The sequence below is a fragment of the Gallus gallus genome, chromosome 2 (genome assembly GCF_016699485.2).
Source record: "Gallus gallus isolate bGalGal1 chromosome 2, bGalGal1.mat.broiler.GRCg7b, whole genome shotgun sequence".
NCBI lineage: Eukaryota > Metazoa > Chordata > Aves > Galliformes > Phasianidae > Gallus > Gallus gallus.
Genome location: NC_052533.1, coordinates 137,122,732 through 137,147,013, shown reverse-complemented (window position 1 = coordinate 137,147,013; position 24,282 = coordinate 137,122,732). Strand labels below are relative to the sequence as shown.

Genomic DNA, 24,282 nt, shown 5'->3' with positions numbered 1-24,282 from the left:
TGCCTCACTGCAGGCTCCTCCATGGCTGCATGTGGAGTTGTGCTCTGCGTGGTGCCCGTGGGCTGCAGGGGGGACAGCCTGCTCTATCATGGGGCTCTTCTGGGTGCCAGGGGACTTCTCCAAACCTGGAACACCTCCTGCCCTCTGTCTGCACTGAACTTTTGGCTGCTGGACTGTTTCTCTCACATTTTTCTCACACACAGCTGCTGCATGGTTTTTTATGCTTTCCTAAATACGTGTCACAGAGATGCCATCAGCTTCATGGACTGGCTCAGCTTTGGCCAGAGCAAACTGGAACTGGCTCTGCATAATACAAGAACAATCCCTGGTCTCTTCTCCAGAGGCCGTCCCTGCAGCCCCTTCTCCCTACTGCCAAAACCTTGCCACATAAACCTAGCGCTGTGAGATTCTGTTTGACATGTTCTGTGGGAGCTGTGAGTCTTCAATGACATATTAAATACCACTAAGTCCCATAAGATCAAATATTAACTTTTCAAAACAGGCATCCTTCCTTCTAAAATGATTGGAAATTTTATGTTAGGCACTACTGTAGTTAAGTGTTTTAAATCATTGTAATAACAATTAGATGTAAGGTTGTATGTATAACCTTAGGGCTCATATTATGAAATCCTTATTTTCTCTGGCAAAACCAGCCAACTCCATGACCCAACAGGATGTGCTATTAGATTGCAGGGATAATAAAGCCACCGTGTGATGATGAATACACCCCACCTTGAAATGACTAGAATTTAAATAAGTCCAAAGTTATTGATTAACCCAGGGCTGGGTAGAACTTAGCAACTCTATGAAAAGTTGACTATTTCATCTGAATGCTTGTTTTATTGAAGAGCAGAAGGATTGTATCCTCCACACTCAGGCTAAGCAAAAATGGGCGGTTCACATGTAAGTAATTCTTTAATTTGGATAGTCAAGAGTACAAGAATTTCCTGGGTTTTTTTTTGTCCCCTTTTGCTTTAAATTGCATTAATACAGCTGTAAATGAAGATTTAAATTCAAAGTCTACTTAAAGTGTGGGTGGAAAAATTATACGTATATAACTGGTAACATCCACTTCTTTGCAATATGTGAATTATGAAATGATTGCAGTAACACACGGGTTCTGCTTGTTTTAACACTGCTAATGGCATTGTTAAAAAGGGAAACACTTTAAGGAAAAGAAGTGATGCATAGGATGTCATGAGACATCTAAATTGAGTTAGATTAGCAAATTTGTGTTGGAACCTTCTAAACACTTCCCTACAATTTCCTTAAAGATCTATGAAAAGCTTTCCATTCCAGAGGCCAAATTCAGCCAATTTTATCACTGAATAGTAGAGACAGGAGTAATCTCAAAGTTTGATGCTTGCAGACAGTTCTGACGAAAATCCAGGTTACTACACTGAATCATATCATATGAGGCTGAGACAATTTTGGCCAATGTTTTGGTACCTAATAGTGAATATCTAAGTCTGCATAATTACATTTAATCTCAAAACAGCCTGAATGATAGCTGTGTGTTTGGATGGAAGCGGTGAATGATCAGCACTTCTGAAAATGAAGTAGCTTGTACTGATGAAGCTGGGAGGGTTTCAGCTCCACTTAAAATTTCATGGATGAACTACAATTTATTTAGCTGTGCGTCAATCTCTTTGATTGCCCCACATCTGCTGTTTAACAGTATGTATCAATAGAAGGCATCCTGTTTCTTGCCTCCTCGTCATTTGTCCCCATGAAATTACAGGTTGTCTTGGAGAAGTACCTGCAGCTATATCAAAGAACCACATCTGGAACAGCCTGAAAACATTCAGTTCTTAATAGAGGTTCTCAGCTCTTACTTTGCAACCATAGGTTCATGAGTGTCTTACGTATTGTGTTTTTTAAACCTCCAGAGCAAGTCTTACAACCTCCCAGAGGATAAACGGGAACCAACCGTAGGGACAACAAGTTTGTCAACAGATAAGCCAGTAAGCTCTCTTTTCACGAAGGATGAAAGGGGCACTGTGGTGTCACAGCACACATTGCAGCGGTTTATGGTGGCTTTGGGAGGCACTGCAGTGCACAAAGGCAGCTCCTCTTCTGTGATCAAGATCAGCACTAGTAAAGCTGGGTTGTTTCATTCTGTTGAATAGTGAATTGAATACAAAATTTTGTCCCCCTTGAAATTCAAAAAGGGAAATTTCTTTGGCTAACTCAAATTTTGCAAGAAGTAATTGAATCATCACCGTCAGCTGACGTATTTTGTTCCAATGGGATGGATTTGTAGTTTAAAACTTAAAAATGGAAAATGTTACTGTCAGATTAAATTTTCACTGAAAACTAAGCATTGTTCAAAGGAACAATGCTTGTAGGAAAGCAAAGATATCATTGCTTGGAAGTTAAAATCAGACCTTTCAGCTGTATCAGAGTGTATGATATTTAAAATGAAGCTTTCATCAAAATTAGTATCTTCCTAAGCATGCTAATTTGAACACAAGTAACAAACATTACTGAAAAATATGCTTTCAACAAAAAAATCCAACCACTTCTTAGAAGCAGCTTTCAGTTAGAATATGAGCTTCTGATTGAGCTGCACCTGACGCAACGTTAGAGCTCCAAATCTGCACGCTTCCACATGCTTCTCACTGTCTAAGCTCAGTCCAGACTCCTACAATCAACCAAAGTTCTGAACAGCTCATCCCTAGAGATTTAAAGTCACTTAAACTTATTTTCTCCATTTACATTCTTGCTTCTTTAAGCTTATCTGTCCTTCTGCTCTTCTTCAAAATCACTCCAAGTGGAATCAATCCATGTGAAAATTTGAGTGGCTTCTCTGCTGTAAGCAAAGTGCTTTGGGGAGCATTTGGGGAATAGCAGCAATGGTTTTCATGTTACGATGGCTTGGAAACTTTGATCGATTTTAACATTTGTGAAATTGTTTAACTGTTTTTTTTTTAATTTCTGTCACTAAGTAATCCAAGGCCCTGTATGCATTATTCTGTTGTTCTCGAACTAATCTGAGGGATGGACTAATGTTCTGTTACTAATTTAAGCCATTTTTTGCAATTCTCTGAAAGTCCCTTGAGTTTCATCTTCCCATTGTAAAGCAACCCAAACCTCCTGTCAGGCAGGACACTACTAGCATAAGAAGGAGGTGGCAGGAGGTGGGCCAGATGGTTAGAGAACTTGAAGGTAAAAACGTAAGTATAACCTTGAGAGCACCTCCACCTGATGGATCCTTTGGGAACCAGCTCACAAACATTGCAAGGGCCTTTGTGTTGCTTACAAGGATTGAAGTACCTCATTAGTACAAGCACTACTAACTGCAGTGTACTTTTATCATCTCACTGCAAAGCTCAACAAAAGCTATTTGTTGTTTCCCCCGGCAGACTGGTGTTCAGTGTCAGTAGATTCTTGTTCATTCTCTGGCCATAAGCCCACAGTCAGCAGAAGACAGAAATACCTTCATACAACACTGGCAGAGAACCACGGCAAATTCTTTTTGTTTCCATGGTCCCCATTTATCCAGAACATTTGCTGCTCCTTTTAGGTCTGAGGTCCTGTAAATGCAGCTGATACAGGTGTTAACAAGCATATACCCATAAAAAAAATTAATGATTTATTTGTGGCAAATCAAGAAAACAAAACAAAGCTCACTGGGGTATCAAAGGGTTATTAGTTTTGTTAAAATGTACAAAAACTAAAAATATCCAGACTCTAGCACTTTTCTTCATACAAATTTTTAGTATACTCTACCAAGTTCTGTCCGTACTAAACAGTAAAATTAGTCTAGCTGTGTTGCTAACTATGATTACTGCCCTGCGGGAGTCAGCCAACTTGAGGGCACCCTTGAGACTTCCTCCACCCTGCGAGGTGGAGGGCAGTTAGACAAAGAAACCTCCAGGTTTGGTAGATGCAGTTGGTTTGTCAGACACCCAACACGCAATGTTTGCATATTCATTTCCTTTGTATGGATCTATGAATATGTAGATGGTGTTTAAATAATGCATCTTGCAGAGGGCCAAGGACAGATGCATTCAGTCTTGGGGTTTCCCTTTTGGGATGCTACCTCCCTCCAGTTCTTTTGTTTTTAAAAATTTCAGATTTTGACTGTGCAAATGGGTCAATATGATGTTCCCAAAGATTACATCCATGTATTGCAGTCCTGTGTCGGTATGCTTAAGTATACCAATACTTAAATATGCACTTAAGTGATGCTAGCTTTTTTGCTGGCGTACAGAATAGTTAAGTTCAGATCTGTCAATTACCAGAACTCATCACAAGTTTCAGCTGAGGTAATGGGAAGAGTGAAGAATTTTTAATGAGACGTAAGAATGCTTGAGCTACATCTGTAGGAGTCATGTACGCAAGTCAGAGGTTTGGGATCTCAGCTGAAAAACAGGCAGGATTTGGCAGTTCCAGTCATTTTAGTTACCATTAGCCGTATAACGGCCCAACATACAAAGTTTTCCAGCCGGGCATTATGGTCAGTGAGATAAAAGCAGACAACTCTATCCTTAACACACTGGAAAATTATCCTAGACTTGGAATCCCAGATTTCCTCTAGGCAAGTAAAGCTATTTGTTAGCCACTTCTGTGGTTTCTGTTTTGAAGATGAGTCTTCAAAGAAAGTAATGTGGAGCCCAATTCATGCTCTGGCACATCTTACGTACAATGATGTTTGCATTGAAGCAGATAAATTGAAGTCTCTAAGAAGAATAGCCGCAGTTCTGTGACTTTCATATTCTCTCTATGTGGTACTCAGGAAACTATCCCTGATATTAAAAGTAATCTGCTTTAAGGAGTTCCACCAAGTAGATCCAAGTGGGTTTGGGCACATTAAAACCAGACGGTGCAAAATTTAGCTGTAAGAGAAACTCACCAAAACATAATTTTCTCCTCTTAATTATGGATTCACTTGTCATTTGGTGATGAGGATGATTATATCAAGTTAATAAGAAAGATAGCCATAAGCATGTTTGAGGTGATGTATTAACAACTGCTTAGAAACAGGAGAAATGCTGTAGGAGGTGAAGTGTTTTACTTTGCCATTTAATTAGCTGTCCAGTTGGCATCACTGTTGCCAATTGTTTATAGCAGGAAAAAGCAAATGCAACTAATTCTATTAGGATCTTGTTATCAGTGCATCTTTAGTCTCAGATGTAGAAAATAAAATTATTTGCACCCCTTGATTTGGAAGGGAGTAACTGAGTCATTACAAAGGCTGTTGAGTAAGGAAGCCCTGTCTACGTGACTTACGTGCATTGTGTTGTCCAACATATACTTCATATTGGAACTGTTTGGTTGCTGATAGCAGCAAACTTCAGCAGAAAGCTAGGCTGGGTGCGTGTTACTGTCATACAGCTGCTAAACCTAAAACAGACATAAGGATTTTGAGAGGGGCAGCCTGCCTAGCAGGTGGCAAATGGCAAAGGTGCTTTTCTCTAAGCAGTCAGGAAAGCAGATGGCAATTTTCCAGTTATAGATTGTGGTTGGCTGAGAAAATTGCTCAAACAAACAAAAATGACAGGTGTGCATTGTGAAACAGCACAGGAAGAAAGGTGGTGGTCAAAAGGACACGTGGTCCTGAGGTTGCCATGCATACGGTTTGTCTAAGCGCATCCTTCCCTGTGCTTGATCTCTTTACGTTCTCTAAAAACAGATCCCTTTGGCCAGTACTGCCACACAGAAATATCCAAAATGGGGACCCAGAGCAGCCACCCTGCACCAGCAGGAGCCTTTCCTATTATTACAGATGTTATCAGCCCTACCTTTTTATTACCACAGCACAAACCCCGGTGCTTGTTGATACTGCCCCGTTGCCAACATGCCACAGCTGTTGACTTGTGTTTGTTTTTAAATAATAGCTCCCATCTACTCTGACCTCTGTGTTAAAACTGTTGCTGTTCACATTAATTCCTACCTGAGTAATGGAGCCCAATTATTTGAATTTTACTGAAGACCTTGCAGCATACCGTCTCACACTGATAGGATAATAAGAGATGGGGAAACAACCATGCAGTAATGACTAAGTATCTTCACCCATGAACAGCGTTTCACAATTAGATAAGGCTCAACCTTGACTCCTAGTAAGTCATCTCTGTTCATTGGGTTTTTTTCCCCACCATATCGAACAATCCTAGTATTCATGGGTTTTTCTAACAGAAGTACCTACACACTGAGGTGACATGGGTTTTATGCCCTTTCTGAACAATGGTCTGGAGCTTTCTGAGCAGAGGCTGTGACGATTCCTGTTACACTCATTGCTTCTGCTGCAATCCAAAAATTCACCCGGTCCCATGCAGTCTGAGGTAGCGCTACACTACACTACGTTGAAAGAATATTTCTGACCAGAAACACAGCATCATGTTTTCAGTCTCTCTTTTTAGGTAGATCAGAACCGAACACCTCAGCCTACTGCCATATTCATTCTTGTGTTTTATTCTTAACACAAGGAAGAGGTTGGAAACGAATGATGAGAATTGGGCCATTTGTCACTAAAACTGCCCTTTCAGATGTTCACAGGAGGCGCTGCTGGTAATGGGGGTATAGTGGACGACCACAACCATAAGATCTAAGACAACACATCATTTTTTCTCTCAGTGTGTTAATCTAGTTAACCTCAGATTCCAATTGCGTTATAGCTCATTAAAAGCTTCTGCCAAGATAAATAATTAATCTTAAGTACATATGTGTTGATAAAACATTTATCGTGCAAGTGGTGATTTGCTAAAAGCTATCTTCCGTGGTCATAAGATATTAGATACAGCTTAACTAATAAACACCCCAGTCCTGTTGCTTACCATGCTAACAAGGTGACTAAATGCTTTGGGACGCATCTTGGTAGGCACAAAAAAGAGGAAAACAAATTCATAGAGCATGGGATTGGAAGAGACCTTGACATGCCAACTAACTTACCCACTGCAGCAAGCTCTACCCAAACCAGTTCTGAGATATCTCACGGTGCAGAGCTGGAGGAGAGCTGCTAGTTGGTTGGAGATGGGGCTCTGCAAAGCTGCTGGAGCTGATGGATCAGGGACTGTGTGTTGTGAGAACTGAGAAATCAACAAGGACCACAGTTTCCGATTTGTGTTAGGTTTACCACTGTTTTGGCTTAGCTGTTTGTTTTCTTGACGTTCCCATTAGGCCTGGCTTCCTGAAGGAGCAGGGTGCAGGATACTGCAGTGTCTGAATGTATCTGTGTGTATTCCTCAGTGCTGGGACCAGCCCTGGCTCAGCCCCACACGGACACTTGCTCACCCTCCGCAAGATGGGAGGAGAGAATAAGAAAGTCAAAAGTGAGAATTTTCATGGGCTTAGATTTAAAAATAAAAAGGTGGGGGGAAGGTTGGGAACAAAACAAAATGAGAAACAAGTGATACAAAAGGCAATTCACCACCAGCTGACCTATGCCCAGCCACTCCTCAGATGGCAACCCCTGACAAATTCTCCCCAGATTTATTGCTGATCATGATGTCAGATGGTGTGGAATATGGTTGGAGTCAGCTGTGCTGGCTGTGTCTCCTCCCAGCCTCCTCACTGGGAGGGCTGCATGAGAAGCAGAAAAGTCCTTGTGTGTGTGTTAGTGCTGCTCAGCTAATGGATCAGTGCTACGCTGATCAAAAATTCATACCATGGCTCTATCCAGGCTGCTGGGAATAAAATCAACTCTATTCCAGCCAAAACCAGGACACCTAGCTAAAAACATTTGTACCTATTGGAAGTTTTTTAGCTAAATTTACCAGCAGGGTTTTAGTCTCAAAGCTGTTGGGTACCTGTTTTGCTTCATGAAAAGCAAAAGAAGAGAGAGACTGTGTTAGAAATTCCTTTAGTAAAAGACTGATGTGTGACCTCAACCTGTGGCAGATATCAGAGAATCCTTATGGTGATGTTCCTGCGCTGATCACAGAAGTTGCAGGATAAGCACTGAAACCAGTTTGAAGCCAGATGGGAGTCTGTGGGAAACAAGACTTGGGTAGCAAGGGAAGTTCATATCACTCCATGTGGAACCGGTTTATGTAATTCTTGTTTAATTCTTGGTTCTCTCCAATGCATTTTTGTGATTGTAATTTATTGCATGGGAAGAGTAACAAAACCAGTAAATTAACTGGGCCTTGATTTTGTACCAATTTCCAGTATCCACTGCAGATGCCCTCAGACCCATCTGTAACAAGTTGCAGGTGCAGGTCACACAGCAGCCTACACATTTCCAGCTGGCATTGAGCTTGCCCCGAGGCATCTCTAATGGCACCAGAAACCAACAACTGAATACTGCCCTACATTTTATTCCAGACCACATTCATGTGCAGTAGTCAATGCTGCAAAGAGCCTGGCTGGGTCAGTCTGCCCTTTCTGCAGGCTCTCATTTTAGATTTAATTTTTATCTTTGTTAAGCCAAAGAGCAACCAAAGACAATCTTGAAATAAGACCTCTGCTGAATAAATCACTTCAGTGGAGCTGGCAAAAATCTCAGCATCTCTGAGTCAATCCAGCCCGTGTTAGAGCTCTACCCGCAGCAATTCTATCTGTATCTCACTTATGCTGAGCAGCAGCCTCATTCCTGCTGGCTCTTCCTAGTGATTTGCCTCTGGGGTCTGTCTGCATTTATCCGTGCACGACTTTGCATCGATCCGTGTTCAAGTTGCAGGGGAAGAGTATGGTCAGCAGCATCCCTTGCAGCCACCCTTTCTGTTGTTTTGACATTACTCTTCCATAAACCTCTACTCCAAGCATGGTTGTGCATCTGCTTAAGTGGTTGGGGGCGGAAAAATACCACTGGTTGCTCAGATATTTTATCAGCTGTTTTCAGGTAGAGTACTTTGTCTCTCTTTTGCAATACAGGAAACTACCTGCGTGCATGCTCATGGCAGCATTCCTTCTGTTCTTGTCTTCTGACAGTTTAGCAGTTTACATATATGTATTGTCTTTACCTCCTGGAAGCTATTAGCTGTTGTCTTCAGAAATCTCCACAATATACTACAACATCTCTGCAATTGTACTATGTATTTGTGTACCATAAGGGTTCCTCCATGTGATGGCATCAAGAAAAGTCTCCATGTGCTTCTCTAAGCATTGTGGACCATCTTCAGCTATAAACTTGTCCCCTCTACTCAGCTCTTGTGAGACCCCATCCGGAATACTGCGTCCAGGCCTGGGGCCCCCAGCACAAGAAGGATGTGGAGCTTTGGGAGTAGGTCCAGAGGAGGGCCACTAAAGTAATCAGAGGGCTGGAGCACCTCTCCTATGAAGAAAGTTGAGGGAACTGGGCTTGTTTACCTTGGAGAGGAGAAGGCTCCGGGGAGACCTCATTGCGGCCTTTCAATACTCGAAGGGAGCATAGAAACAGGAGGGGGAATGGCTATTTATGAGGGCGGATAGTGATAGGACAAGGGGGAATGGTTTTAAATGGAGACCGGGGAAGTTTAGGTTAGATATTAGGAGGAAGTTTTTCACCCAGAGGGTGGTGATGCACTGGAACAGGTTGCCCAAGGAGGTTGTGGATGCCCCATCCCTTGGAGGCATTCAAGGCCAGGCTGGATGTGGCTCTGGGCAGCCTGGTCTGGTGGTTGGCTACCCTGCACATAGAAGGGGGGTTGAAACTAGATGATCATTGTGGTCCTTTTCAACCCAGGCCATTCTATGATTCTATGATCTCCTTAAAGTAAGTTATTTACAGCAGGAAAAATGACTTGGAATGCTTTACATGTTAAAAGTGGTTATTTTAGAACAGTTGCAGCACCAACACTTGCAAGACATTGCCAATCAAATCTAATCTGAGAGCTTAAATTCTAAAACAAGACCTATATTAAAGTGACTCTACCCATATTTTTCAAAGAAAAATGCATACAGAGTCACAAATTTTATGAAGCATCGTTTAACTCTTCAAGAGAATGCACCCGTTGTTCTGCAGGGCAGGAGGAAGCCCAGGTCTGGAACAGCTCTAACTCCTTTGTCTGGGAGGGCCGTGCCAGTGGGTGAGACCCAGCAGACAGCAAGATTTAACCAGGGTGTTCTGAGTGACTCAGGAATTGACCTTGACAGTTTCCTACCCAGTGTATCAGCTTTCCAATCTACAAAGCTTTAATGCTAGTGTTACTCACAGTACTACACAAGTGATAGCCTCAGAGTCATCAGTTAACGTTTGACAGTAGTTTATTTGAAGACGGTGGCTTCAACACAGCTCATTCTTGTAGTGCTTTAAAACAAACATATCCTGAACATCACTGAGAAACTGGTCTTCCTTCCCTTCATCACACTTTACCCTTGCAAATAAATACTTCTCTTTATGCCTTTATGATTTTTCATAAATCTACTGTGTCATTTCAGTCGATGGTGCTACCATTCTCCTACCTGTAGCAACTGTGCTACACACACCCAACAGCTACACCAACAAGTGGCACGTAGGGGTTAGGGACTAGCTATAGTCTGACTACAGCACAAAAACCATCGGGGCATACAGTAGCAAACCAGCTTGCAGTGCCCATTGGTATTGCTCCAGAATGCATAATACAAATGGAAGAAATTATCAGTGACTACCAAGCATAGGAGGAACTCTGACAACCCTAACAAACCTATGTCAAGTATGGACTGAAGTGCTGAAATGCTTTGCATTATCAATTTGGTGTTAGGGAGAGAGGACGCCTCTCTGCAGGGCACACTCAACTGATGGGCTGTACGTCCAGCATGGATTTCTGTTGTTTTGTGGGATACCTTTATTCTGCTCCCCAAAACTAATCCCTGAGGCTGGTGAGCCTCTGCTGTTTGTTTTGGGGTTGCAGAGAATAAAGTTGAACTTTATTCTGATGAGTCTGTCTGTCACCAAGGTAGAAAGGAAAATGAAGGTGTAACATGACCACTGGAAAAGGAGAAATAAATTAGAGTTGTGATTCCATGCAAGAAGCAGCATAACTGCCCTGTGAACTGTAGAAAAATAGGAAAACAATTAATGTGATTTGTTTTGGACAGATGGTGGATTCTGGTTTTTTTTTTGTTTGTTTGCTTGTTTTCTAACACTGTGCTTTTCCCTTTCATTTTCAACAAGGTTCTTGAGAAGCTGGAAGACCATTAGATAAAATCTCCCACTAGAAAATATTATTTATATGCATCTAATTCCACCTCACTGGAAAGGTTTGGGAAAGCTTGTACGTGCTTTGCTAACCATTGGGAGCATACAGCAGGGTGCACATTCACAAGCAGCAACAACGGGCTGGTGAAGGTGTTACCTTGTGAGGCTGCAGTGCCATAAGTCTGAGAACCTTTTGCATTGATTCTGTACCTTAATAATTGATGTTGAAATAACTTTCAACAAGGTACTTTGAATGAGGAAGCTGTGTTACAGCCACTCTCATTAGCAGTAAGTTGTATCCTAGCCATTGCCTGCATTGGAAAAGCCAAGGTACTTAAACGGTGTTTAGTCTATTACAAAGGGAAGGTAGCACAGGGACTGTATTTAGAGTTTATCCTTGAGATAAGGCCCTTCGTCTTTTTATAGAGGGTGACTTACTGCAGAGCTATCTCTCTTCCACCAGAACTGGTAGTGCAGAGTGTGAAACTTCGGAGGAATACCAACAGGCTATACCAATACATGGCAGTGCATGTTCAAAGTCCATATGGTAAATTGTCTTCAGGCCGACAGAGTGACCTCGTCTGTGACATTTTTCAGGAGTAATCTCTGCCCTGTGCTCTCCTCTAGGGCAAGGAGACAGCATAGCCATGTAGCTCTTCTACTGAGTGGCATTTTTGGAAGGGCTTAGGAGCAGAGTGCCATGTCTCAGGGTGTCCTCACCCATAACTGTCCCTAATGGAGAGCAGAGTGCTTTGCCTTTGGGTGCCATCACCCTTCAGTAACAGCAGTGGAGAGTGCCTGGCAGCCCTACAAAACAAACTGCCAGATCAACCTGCTGCTATTTGAATGGAAATACCAAAGCACTTATAGTGCACACTTAGACACCCAGAGCAGATGGCATGCATATAGTTCAAATTGATTTAGGAGCCTAGGAGCTATTTTCCAGTATTATTCAAGTTCTTAGGCATTTAAATTATCTGATTCATGATATTACAGGGGCTGAAAATGTTGCTGGCCTGCTCCCAGATACTTCTACCTTTGTCTGAGAAATAGCAGAGCAGGGGACTACCAGAACTGCAGCCCCTCTGGTTCAAATCAGTACAAATCAGCATGGTTTTCTGTTTACATTTATATGTCAGGCTATAAACTGCTGCTGTAGTGGTGGACTTTGAGTTATTATTCCTGATAGATCTAGCTCAAAGTAACCATATGTACTGTACACACACATATACAACCACCATCTTTATGACGTTGTATATCTTCATTAACTTTGTGTAAGGACATCCATTCAAGAAAGGTATGCAGGACCCATTTTTATTCAATCCATAGAAACTGTCAGCTTCTAACAGTTAAATATGTGCAGGGTTCTGCGTGCATCTGATAAGTCACTTATATTGGCCTGTTGTTAATGTGGTACAAACAAACAGTATTTGATCTGACATGAAGTTGTCCAATATAAAGTTACTACATTCAGATTATTTGAACAAGCCTGAAATGTCAGAGCAAAGTTGCATAGGATCAGCATCACGTGTCATGTGGAAACAGCTATTTTTGCTCCAATTCCAGGAGACCTTGTGATAGACAGAGCATTTCAGCAAAGCCCAATCTGAACTTCACAATTTAGAGGGTATGACTAAAGATCAGGCAAGATCCTGGCCCAGAATTCTGTGATTCAGAGGGAATAATGCAAAGTCATTTCCCATGTGTCCGTTGTGTCTCTGTTTTCCCAGTCAACCGACAAACGCCGTCATCATGGGTTTGATGCAGAGCGAGATGCCAAGAAATTACACAGTGCCTGCAAAGGAGCAGGTAAGAAAGCTCTCTGTTTATGTGTAAAGGGCAATTCAAGATTATAAAGAGCATATCTGTATTCAAGAACAGCGTTTAAACCATTTTCAGTTGATCTTTATGCTTTCTGTCACTGACTCAAAGAGCATGCACACACATGGAGTTAAGGTAAATGAGAAAGGCAGCCAGCTTGTTCCTCAAAGACTGGTAGGATCTGTTTTGTTAACTGCTTGACTCCAGAGGATCAGGCTAAACTTGTTATTTGCTGATGTGGCAGGACCACAAAGCTGTCAACACAATATGACATTCATGGAGTCCAGCCAGTAAGGCCAGATTAAGGGCATGGCAATATATCCTTTCCCAGGGACCAGCCAAAAATATGGCCACCTCCATATACTCATCAGAGCCAACTACGGCTGAAAGAAATATTGTATGGCAAACAGGTATTAGACCGGAGATATTATCATGTTACAAAAGAGTAACAAAATAAAGATCTTACTTGCGTCCTGGGCTCACAGAAGGGCCCCAAGAGGAGTGATCTCCAGATAGAGATCCTTCCTCCTTCGGAGTCAGCCCTTAAATGGGGTCTAGGAGGGATGGAGCCTGGCTCTACCCCTTCTGGTCACTCAGGTGAAATTGTGTTCACCTGTGCCCCTGCAGCTGACTCAGCGCTCGCCTCAGGTGGTCAATCAGAGGTTCAGGCCGTGATTCAACAGTTCCCATACAAATATGGTCAGCAGTCAGCCTGCTTCAGTCATTTTTAACCAAATGTATTGGCTCCCACCGTTTCCTATGGTAGTGTTAAGATGATTGACTGTGCACCACTGTGAATGAGGAATGCACAGTGTCCATGGGATCCTCAGATCCATGGAGGTGCTGAAGTCCAGCAGAGGAAGGACAGCCAAGCAGCAGGTGAGAGTGTTAAGTTATTATAGACACTAGGCATTTGCACAGAAAACATGTTTAAGCCTTTCTTCCTAGTATAGCACTAACATTCAGGATTGAATAGTAAAGTACTTGAATTTTAGGAAATCTTGTCCTGTCAATTTACCCCCCTCGAGACAGTCCCAGAGGACTCTCCCACTAAGTGTTTAACTCCACGTTGTCAAATAGAGATGCTGTCCCTTCTAAAATTGGACCTTGACTACCGTCTTGGTTCCAAGCATGAAAAACTGGACAAGATGCCCTAAACTTGTCCTGGATGTACCCAGCGGTGATCTTCAAGGATGAAAATACATCAGCTGCTGCTGAATGCTAGTAATGTTTGTATTTTTATCATCCATACTGGTAGTTTCTCTGAAACACTCTGCTCCTGAGATCCTGCAATGAGGCACAAAACAAAGCCCAGTAGATGGAAGCAACAAACTGAAAAGAAGACGATGGGGCCAGGTCTACCAGCATGACACACATGCATCAGCAGACCTGGCCTAAGGCTTGGTGCATACCATCTGCCATTTAAACCCTTTATATGCTATGGACACTGTGGCAATGCCCACCTCAGTAAGGGCCAGAGGTCTCTCCAGCCAGACATTCATTTCAATACCTGTCTTGAGTAAATGCCTGAGGCAAGTCATTGGCCCCACAGATGGAAGTGCACCAGGACACAGGCTAATGCAATAGCTGCTCTGTTGTGTCACTCAGGCATCCAAATAGCACTGCTGTAGTTCTGTCCCATTAGCCACAAACATCGACTGATGCCTTCCAGCTGCCTTGTTTAGAGCAAACATCTGTTTATATTGGCTTAGGGCAAGAAAAGTGCAAGAACAAGGTCACTGCCTTTAGCAAGCATCTATCTGTTGCGTAACTTACAGGTCAAAGCTTCCTCAGGACTTTCCCATGGCAGGACATTGTGTGGTCAGTTCCCCTGTGGGCTCCCCAGAGAAACAGCCCCTGTGGTGCCCATCATCGGGACTTCCCAGTGGCTGCATTCTCCCACTTATTTTTGCCAAATAAAACAATATCAGCAGAGAGATTCAGACCGTGAAAACTAATTCCCTCTCCTCTTTCTGACTTCATCTAGCAAAGAGGATAACCTGTTTTGTACAGGCCACCATTAAGGTAGTGAGTAAACGAGACTGATTTGAACGCATCCTCACCTACCCAGCAACTCACCCTGTGCTGTTGCCACAACTGAAAAGCATTGCAGGGGTAGAAAATAGGGGCAGGGACTGCTTCAACATCAACTGCCACTCAAAACATGGACATCAGTCCATGGGCACTGGTGCTTCAGAACCCTGATCAGAAACAGGAAGCTCAGATCCTCTGATAACATATAAGCAGCATAAGGCAGTGATTTTTTATTTTATGTTCTGAACATTGTAGCTGACTACAGATAAATATATTCTCAGAAGAATCTCAGATGGTATAAATCCCAAAGTTTGCCCGAGCAGATGTATGTATATTGATTTGTTTCTCTTTAGAGAGGAAAGCATTCAGTCCTCTGCATTGGATCCTTGATTAAACCCTGTCTATGTACAACCTTCTTTTTCAGGAACTGATGAAAAAAAAATTATTGAAGTCTTGTCAAGTCGAACATCAGAGCAGAGACAACAAATTAAACAGAAGTACAAAGCTCTCTATGGCAAGGTATTTCAGAATAAATGGCCTCTCTCTTTTGAGCAGCATGCATGCTGGAAATGGAGCTCACATACCTCTGCTTTTGAGATACCAAGGGCCCAGTAGATTGAAGGTTTCTGATTCAGCAATTTTTTTAGCTCCCAAAATACTGTTATACTAATAACATTAGGATTCAGAATGTTTTTTTAATTCAGCCTTAGCCAGATCAGATATTTTATTCAATGTTGGGACAGCTAGAAAATAATTCATAACCAAAATCAAGTATTTTCTCAAAAAGAGTGGTGAGATACTGGCACAGGCTGCCCAGAGAGGTGGTGCAGTCACTGTTCCTGGAGGCGGTCAAGGAACATGGAGATGTGGCCCTGAGGGACATGGCTTAGTGGGCATGGTGGTGATGGGTTGATGGTTGGACTAGATGACTAGGACAAGGACAAGGGGAAATGGTCTTAAGTTGAAAGAGGGAAGATTTAGGTTGGATGTCAGGGAGAAGTTCTTTACCAAGAGAGTGCTGAGGTGCTAGAACAGGCTGTCCAGAGAGGTTGTGGATGCCCCGTCCCTGGAGGTGTTCAAGGTTGGAGGGGGCCCTGGGCAGCCTGGTCTAGTATTAAATGTGGAGATTGGCGGCCCTGCCTGCTGCAACGGTGTTGGAGTTTCATGATCCTTGAGGTCCCTTTCAACCCAAGTCATTCTATGATTCTATAATTCTATGATCTTTTAGTGGTCTTTCCAACCTTAATAATTCTATGACTCTGTATCTCAGCTTGTGTTCATCTTCAGTGCATTCAGAAAAAAAAAAAGAAAGAAAGAAAGAAAGAAACCCCAAACCAAGGCAATTGCAATTAATTGCAAGACAAATGCAATTAAAGTAACAGGGAAATTTCAGATTGAAATCCCTCTTAGACCAGGTACAAATCCAGAGGAACTTTCTGGTCTTACATCATTAGATTTTTTGTGAGTCAAATAGATTTAATATTGATTTATGCTCATGATGAGATAGACCACACATTGAAAAAACGAGAAATCTCCAAGGGCGCTTGGTTTCTGGGGGAGGACACAAACACTGCCTTTATGATTTGGCTTGTAAGGAAAATAAAAGGTTCCACTGTATTTTTTAGGTAAACAACTGTATCCTTTAGAGCTTATTATTAAATCACTATTTTCTTAAGGTCTGCTTGCTCTTCAATATTTAATCAATTTTAATAAGACAGGCAGTGCTGAAGTGGAAAGCCTGTCATAAGTAAACCAGACAGCAAGCATGATTCTGAGTGCACACACACCACTGAGTTCATTCTTTAATGAGCATTAATAAAAACAGGCATTGGAAACGGGCAAATTCCAGGGGTCATCCCGGTGACGTGGGTACGTCACAGCCTTTCCTACCCTGGATCTTTGGGAGAGCAGAGCTGCACACTGCTGAGGAAGCACGGTCCGCCAGTGCCCTGGGACTGGCCCAGCACTGGTGGCAGCTGCTGGCTCAAGGGATGGAGCTCATCTGCGGTTGGGCAACAGCACACTTCAGAACAATAGATGTAGAACTGGCCTTCTTCACTGTTGTTCTGAAGCTGTCAGATACTTCCTGGACTGCAGGAAATGTTAGCTGAAGAAAGAGCTTGAAATAAATCATTGGTAGATGTTATTCTCAACACGAGTGCTCAGCTGACACATGAACACTAGCCAGCTCTTCTCCAGGGTCTTATTAATTTTTGAATTAAAAAGATCAGAAAGGATCATTGTGGGGTTTTTTTGTGGGTTTTTTTTGGTGGAAAAAAACATGTTGCTTTTTCCAGTAAGTCAATTCTAACCAAAAGTGGGAGAGAATTTGGAGGAGGTTCGATCCCTTCTGTTACACCTTTTTCAAAGCAGAAGGTTTTTGTGTTGTGTTTCAGGGCAAATTCTCCTGGTAGGGTATTTTAAATACCGGTGTACATGTATTCAAACAAGAAGGAGTCCAAACTGGACTATGAGCAGCTAATATTTGAAGACAGGAGAAAAAGATCATTCAGTATTTTGGGGGGAATTTAATATGCTAAAAGATCCCCACATACCTTATTTTTTTTTTCATATTTTTGTCCCTTTTTGGTGCAGAAAAAGCTTTGAAATCACAAAATTCTGTAATTCCACTTGGACTTTTGCACTAACCCTTCCAACTGCCTTCGCAGGATTTGGAAGAGGTCCTGAAAGGAGACCTGAGTGGCAGTTTTGAGAAGGCTGTGCTGGCTCTGCTGGACCTTCCCTGTGAGTATAAGGCCCGAGAGCTTCACAAGGCCATGAAGGGCGCTGGGACTGACGAGTCGCTGCTGATTGAGATCCTCTGCACACAAAACAATCAGGTTGGGACACTCTGGTAGATTTTACATGTGATGTACCTTAGGTAGCAGTGCAGAGAGCTGACTTGCTTTGTCTATTTGTTTGCTTGTTGATTTATGTTCTTATTTCCCTAGGAAATCATAAACACAAAGGAGGCATACAAGCGCCGTAAGTAGTGTTGCACTTCATATACCTTCATTTGAAGCCTTCACCACTGAGTGAACCCTCACAGATTTGTTTTTTTCCTGCACAGTCTTTGCCAAAGACCTGGAATCTGATGTGAAAGGTGACACAAGTGGTTCCCTGAGGAAGATATTGGTCACTGTGCTGGAGGTGAGGCTGTGAACTTTGCTATTACGCACCAACGTGGAAGAGAGATTTCCTTTTCTTTATCATGATAAGTACCAGCTGCTATTTAGAATAAGGTTACTGTAATAAGTAATATAATAACAAAGTAATTATAATAAGCAAAAGACATTCTTAAAGGCATTCTTCAGGACAAGAACTTTCTAAGTTGCGAGCTTTTTAAGGTAACAATGGGGATTATGCACATTCAGAAGGAATTTTAAAAATTCTGATAATGTGAAGGTGTCAGCGTGGCATTATTATTTTTACCACAGTAATGGTATCACAGAATCATAGAATCATTAAGGTAGGAAAAGAGCACTAAGATCATCTAGTCCAACCATCAACACGTCGCCAGCATGCCCACTAAACCATGCCCCTCAGTGCCATATCTACAACTTCTTGAAAACCTCCAGGATAGAATGGTAGAAAACCCACGAAAGATCATGACTACATTACGCTAAATTCTTTCTAAAACCTGTGACATCTGATTTCAATCTCAACTGAACAATTTACAATTCATACATATACAGAAGAAGTAAGAAAGAGATTGCTGTTATGTTAGCTTTCCATTCACAAAAAGAAAGCGTATTTTCCATTACAACATGCTTTCTTTTAAACCAGCTACATGAAATAAAAAATGAATAACATTTCTATAAAGACACAGTATAGCTAAATAGAATAGGATACCAAGTAGGAATGCAACAGTCTGACCAGACGGCCCAAGGAAATGAAAAGATTTGATACCTTTTAAAGTCCTAACAGTCCCATTGCTAAGTACACCCGTCTGGAAAGCACTGCTTCAACCTCTTTGGGTGTATGTTCAGGAGACACAAATGTGTATTATCCACCTATCTTTTTCATAGATAATTTGTTTATAATTTCAATCAGGAAGAAAAACAGTGCTAGTGAATGCTTGGAGCATGCATTATATCAATTTATTGAGGAATATTTCACAGCTCTCAGGGAGTACACAGCGATAATTAATGTGCAGGCTTCACCTCAAGTCTGTGCTAAACTTGGACCATTCAATTCTGTGCTGTACAGTGGCCCATTACTAAGCAGTTGTCAGCAGGTGGCAGCAAAACTACAACCAAAATGTTTGCGAAGGCCACTAAATGACCATCTTCCCCTTCACTACAAACTAACCAGCACTTGAGTCTCTTTTTCCACTGTAATGTCCTTTTCTGTAGGCAACCCGAGATGAGAACCAGCAGGTCAACACAGAGCTTGCTGAGCAGGATGCCTCAGATCTGTATAAAGTAAGTGAAACTACAGAAAGAAAGAAAAACAAGAATTATCTGGTGCTGCTCAGCAATGAGATGGTGACAAAATGCACTGAGCATGTGGCAATAAACAAGTGCATCCAAAAATTAACATGCAATATCTAAGGCAGGAGAAGGCCGCTGGGGAACAGAGGAGCTGGCTTTCAATGTTGTCTTAGCAAAGAGAAGCTACAGTCAGCTGAGAGCAACTTTTCAGGCCTACGAAAAGGTGAGTCATTCCCTTCTGTGATGTGGGTTGTACAGGATGTAATGTTTAGCTTGCAGACCCTGTAACGACGTGTAGAGAAGGTGATCCTTTATTTGCTATTTTAAAAGGAATTTGGAAATTATTTCTGTATGACCGGATCCTGATCTTACAGAGAGAAAAAGCTGTATCGGCTGCCAGTTAAGCAGAGGATATTGCCTTTCATAAACCACACAGCATCCAACCAAACAAAAGTTGTGATGTCCCACAGCTGCATGATGATGAGTGTGCCCGTTCCTGCAGCGGGAGGGTTGACCATTCTGGGGCAGTGAGGTGGCACACAGCTGGGTGAATGCATGCTGGGTCTGTCCCTGGCTTACTCATGAGACCTTGGTGTGTCTAGGGGTGCCTATTCCCATCCTCGCCATTGCACTCATCCACAGCCCTTCATTTAGGACAGAGGTGCATCTCCAGCCTCCTCTGAGCAGACAGCAGGTACTTTGCTGCGCTCTCCTCTACCCCCAAGCAAAAGACAAAGTAAGAAGCAGAATCTTGGCTGTTTATTTGACCTGTGAAAGCTCAAGCAAAGGAAGATGCAACATTCTTCTCCCAGCAGCTAGGTGGAAGCTCAGCAGTGATGTTTGCTCTTTGGAGAGGGCTCCTCTCCAGCCTCTGGCTCAGAAACCCAAGCTTCGCTAGGATGACTCCGAGTTCATCAGAAAACTGTGACCCTAAGCACTGAAGATAGAAGACCTTCAGTCACAGTCTTCTTTCAATGTCATCATAATAAGGAATCCTTAGTTGGAAAAATGTCTGAACCTTAATCCAACTTTTGGTTTGTTGCTGGCAGAACAAAACCAGTCACTAATTGATACTCCCTCGGAGATGCCCATACCCTGGGGGTTCAAAGCTACCTTCACTTTTTGATTCCAAAAGCCAAGAAGATCATATTGCCCAAACCAATCTACCACATCTTGTCTGTCTGTATATGAGGAAGGGGACCCAGATTAGAGCCATGCAAACATCAGTCCTTCTTCACTTTTGGAAAGATAAGTACAGATCAATATGAAACTGGGTTTTCAGAACCTCACAAGGTACCCATTTCTGTCTTGTATTTGTGTTCTCCTAGATCTGAACTAAAGTCCACTGGATTTTTGAAACATGCAGAGCCATCCAGATAGCAAAACAAAGCAAAGTAAAAGGCTTTGAGGTTCAGAAAATTCACTAGGTCAAAATGAACTATGTTCTGAAGTGGCAGTCTCTTTTTCCCCTTCTCTACAGAATAATACAAAAACTTGGGAACAACTGAAGTGCTTGTAAACTTTCCCTGGGAAGCCAAAGACAATAAGTAACAAAACTTCACAGAGCTGGTAAAGCTCCAAAATTTATCTTCTTTGTGTGGAAACTATCCAGAGCCTTGATAAAAGGATTAGAGGGAACTCAGAGACTTTTTCCTAGACTCGGGGTCACTCAAGAAGCTGAAGCTTCTTTGTTCTAGAAGCCCTCTGATATGAGCACAGCTGCTTGATTGATGTTATCCATCTCCTAGCCGCTGTGCCTTACCAGGCCTTGTAGGCCCTGTTTTCTTGGTGCCAGTGGATCTGTGAGCACTTAAACCAGAGAAAAGCTTCATTTGTCCATGAATTACTCCTTTGTAAAGAGCTGAAAGGATGTGAATTTGGCTTTTGCCATTGGATCCTAAACATGAGGTGGGTTTTATGGCAGTGCTATGACGTGTGCAGGGAGCAACTCTTATAGCTATGTTTTGTTGTCCTTGTAGATGTGTGGAAAAGACATAGAAGAATCCATTAAAAGTGAAACATCAGGAGATCTGGAGAAAGCTTATCTCACTCTTGGTAAAAAAAAAAAAAAAAGCATTAAGACCTTTCTTTTCTAGTTCTTACCCTCCTGTGACATTAGTTCTTGGGAGTTCTTTGAACAGTCTGGTGACAGTTACTGAGGTAGCCCTAAACTGAAGCTGACCTATCTGCTAGGAAAAGGAGAGACAGGTTTCAGTAGTGATGTGGAGCCCCTGATTTTAAAAATAAATCTTTCCAGATACAGCTCCTCCCCATGGCTGTATTATTTGCTCTCTAAAATGCCCCTGAGGCCATGATTGTGAATAACTTCCAGCCTGGGCATCATCAGCAGTGTGCTACAATGCTACTGCAAAAACGTACAGGTCCCTATTGGCCATTTAGCACTGGGGATGACTGTGACCAGTTTTTACACCTGTACCCTGGATCTCATTAGCTTACTGGTATTGATTTTATCTGTGTGGATCTGGGCTCTCCCAGATCTTGCCCCTCTAAGCTGCAGGTGAGTAAGTACCATAAGAATATATCATAGAGTCATAAAATCATAGAATGGCTTGTGTTTGAAAGAACTTTAAAGAACATCCAGTCCCAACTCCCTGCCATGGGCAGGGTTGCCTCCCATCAGCTCAGGCTGCCCAGGGCCCCATCCAACCTGGTCTTGAACACCTCCAGGGATGGAGCACCCATAGCTTCTGTGATCAGCCTGTGCCAGGGCCTCACCACCCTCTGAGTAAAAAAATTCTTACTAAGATTGAACCTAAATCTCACCTCTTTTAGTTTAAAGCTATTCACCCTTGTCCTATCGCTATCAGATTGTGTAAATGTTGGTCTCCCTCCTGTTTATGAGCTCCCCCCCCAAGTACTAGAAGTCTGCAGTGAGGTCTCCCTAGAACCTTCTCCAAGCTAAACAAGTCCAGCTCCCTCTACCTTTCTTCATAAAAGATGTGCTCCAGCCCTTTCATCATCTCCTTAGCCTCCTCTGGACCCATAACAATGGCTCCACGTTTTTCTTGTGTCGGGTGTCCCAGGCCTGGACACAGTAAATATATCATCAAGGAGAACTCCAGATGGGCAAATGCTCATCCCCATTCATTTCATTTTCACTGTGGAGTAGCAGTGGAGTCAGTGTTGATCTGTGTAATAAACTTTCCCCCTGGAGAAATGTGTGACTCCATTCAGATTCCAGACTCGCTCCTGGGAGCTAGTTATAAAATAAAAACCCTCCCAGTTCATATGTCTACATGATTATAACACTAGAGAGTTTTCTGTATTTCTTCCTTACTTATTTCCTTCTCACTGAAGACGTAATACAAAGTGTAAATATGTAAGTGTAATGAAGTCTCTTACTATTCTTCAGTCAGCTGTGCCAAAGACTGTCCAGGTTACTTTGCTACACTTCTGCACGAGTCAATGAAAGGAGCTGGGACTGATGAAGATACCTTGATTCGCATCCTTGTGACCAGGGCTGAGGTAGGGTATCCTGCAATCTGCAATACTATCATACCATCAGCTCTGTGAGAAATACAAATTTAGAGAGTACAGAGTGAGCTCTGGTGGATTGTGTGCTGAGCCAACCCCATACAGCCCAATGACATCAGAGGTCACCCTCTGCTTTTGTACCTAGGCAATGCTAATTTTGGTATGGCATCTATTTCTAGTTTTGAAAGGATGAGCAAGCATACAGGAAGCCTATAGTAGAGTCAACTGTACCTGGATAAAAATGGCCTGTGGAGAGGTCCTGGCCCAATAAGATGTGTAAAAGTCAATTCGTAGTTAAGTAATTATAAAGCAGCAGTTCTCAAATTAATAATTGCTTATAAATATATGTTGCCAATTCTCTCTGATTCCAGCTAGGAAAAGCAGATGGGAAGGAGGGAAGAAAAATAAAGAGCCAAAGGAGATAATTGTAATTTTAAAAAGCACAACATTGAAAAAGACATTTGAGATCCTAAATATAGTCTTTAATTCTTCCTACCTTATAAACTGTTGAGATTATAACCTCAGGGCTGTTTCAGTCTTGACGCAGAAGAGGAATTGTTCACATGGACATGGAGAGCATATTTCTCAATAATCAGCAGTGTGAGAAATCAGTCTCCAATGTAGTCTTTTCATTAACATGCAGGTCAATCAAGAGAACACTTAAAGACCCCAGTAATAAAGATCAGAACTGTGCAGTGGGTTCCTTTTCACCAGAAAGCTTGAGACAAGGCATTTAATTCTCCCCTCATAGTAACCAGAAAATAACCTCTGTGAGTGGGACAAAACCAACAAAGCTGTCTTTTATACTCCATCTTTTATACATACCCCTGGAAGTGCTCCTTTCCCTTCTTGCCACCACAGAGTGCGTCCCTGGCCACCCCAGCATGGCTCTCACTCATGCCCGCCCCCCTTTTAACAGCTAGTCTCCCCTCACCACACCATCTCACATGGGCTTACCTCAAGTCCTAACAAGAACTCCAAGGTGTTTGGACCTCCTGCTTTCTCCTCTTCTCCTGCTGGCTGCAGTGGACCTTGAATCAGACCTCAGGGGTCCTGGTAGGAGCAGGGCACATGGTACAAAGCATGACCCACTCTTCTAAAGAGGCTTTTGGTGTCTTCTCAGAGTGACCTTCCAGCAATAAAGGGGAAGTTCCAGGAAATGTACAAGAAGTCGTTAACTGAAGCTGTCCGATCTGACACCTCTGGGGACTTCAGAAAGTTGCTTCTGGCTATTTTGCACTAAAAAGCCATCAAGAATGAAGAGGCATGCTGAGCAGCCACCTCTTGATTAGCTTCCAAAATAGCATCCAAAAAATGTGGCATTAGCACAAAGAAAAAAAACCAATTTATTTTCTTTCCAGCTGGGAAACACATTGCCAAGTAAAGCTGGACATGAGGTTTATGTTATGGCTATCTCACCAAACGTCCTTAAGCAATAAAGACGTGTTAAAAAACTAA

The 24,282-nt window shown here is 42.4% G+C and overlaps 1 protein-coding gene and 1 long non-coding RNA gene across 3 annotated transcripts; one reads left to right on the top strand and one right to left on the bottom strand.

Annotated features, from left to right (window-relative positions):
- The first annotated feature begins 836 nt into the window (after positions 1–836).
- Positions 837–24,282, top strand: ANXA13 (annexin A13). Of its 2 annotated transcripts, XM_015283107.4 has the most exons (12): positions 837–903; positions 1,890–1,964; positions 12,772–12,850; positions 15,321–15,415; positions 17,566–17,736; positions 17,848–17,881; positions 17,967–18,046; positions 19,252–19,320; positions 19,451–19,552; positions 21,309–21,384; positions 22,703–22,815; positions 23,948–24,282. In XM_015283107.4, exons 1-12 carry the CDS (start codon positions 889–891, stop codon positions 24,065–24,067), a joined length of 1,029 nt encoding a protein of 342 aa, XP_015138593.1. In that variant the 5' UTR covers positions 837–888; the 3' UTR covers positions 24,068–24,282. The 2 variants fall into 2 exon arrangements, with proteins under 2 accessions (XP_015138593.1, NP_001186430.1); NM_001199501.2 differs by lacking the exon at positions 1,890–1,964.
- Positions 18,983–23,948, bottom strand: LOC121109913. Its single transcript, XR_005857659.1, has 2 exons — positions 23,782–23,948; positions 18,983–22,857 (listed from the first exon to the last, which is right to left on the bottom strand). It is a non-coding gene; the product is annotated as an uncharacterized LOC121109913 (long non-coding RNA).

Bases quoted from the DNA above. Each gene is read 5' to 3' on its own strand.
- ANXA13 (XM_015283107.4), top strand. The intron at 18,047-19,251 runs GTGAGGCTGTGA...CCTTTTCTGTAG, and splicing joins TATTGGTCACTGTGCTGGAG to GCAACCCGAGATGAGAACCA. The intron at 21,385-22,702 runs GTAAAAAAAAAA...ACTATTCTTCAG, and splicing joins GAAAGCTTATCTCACTCTTG to TCAGCTGTGCCAAAGACTGT.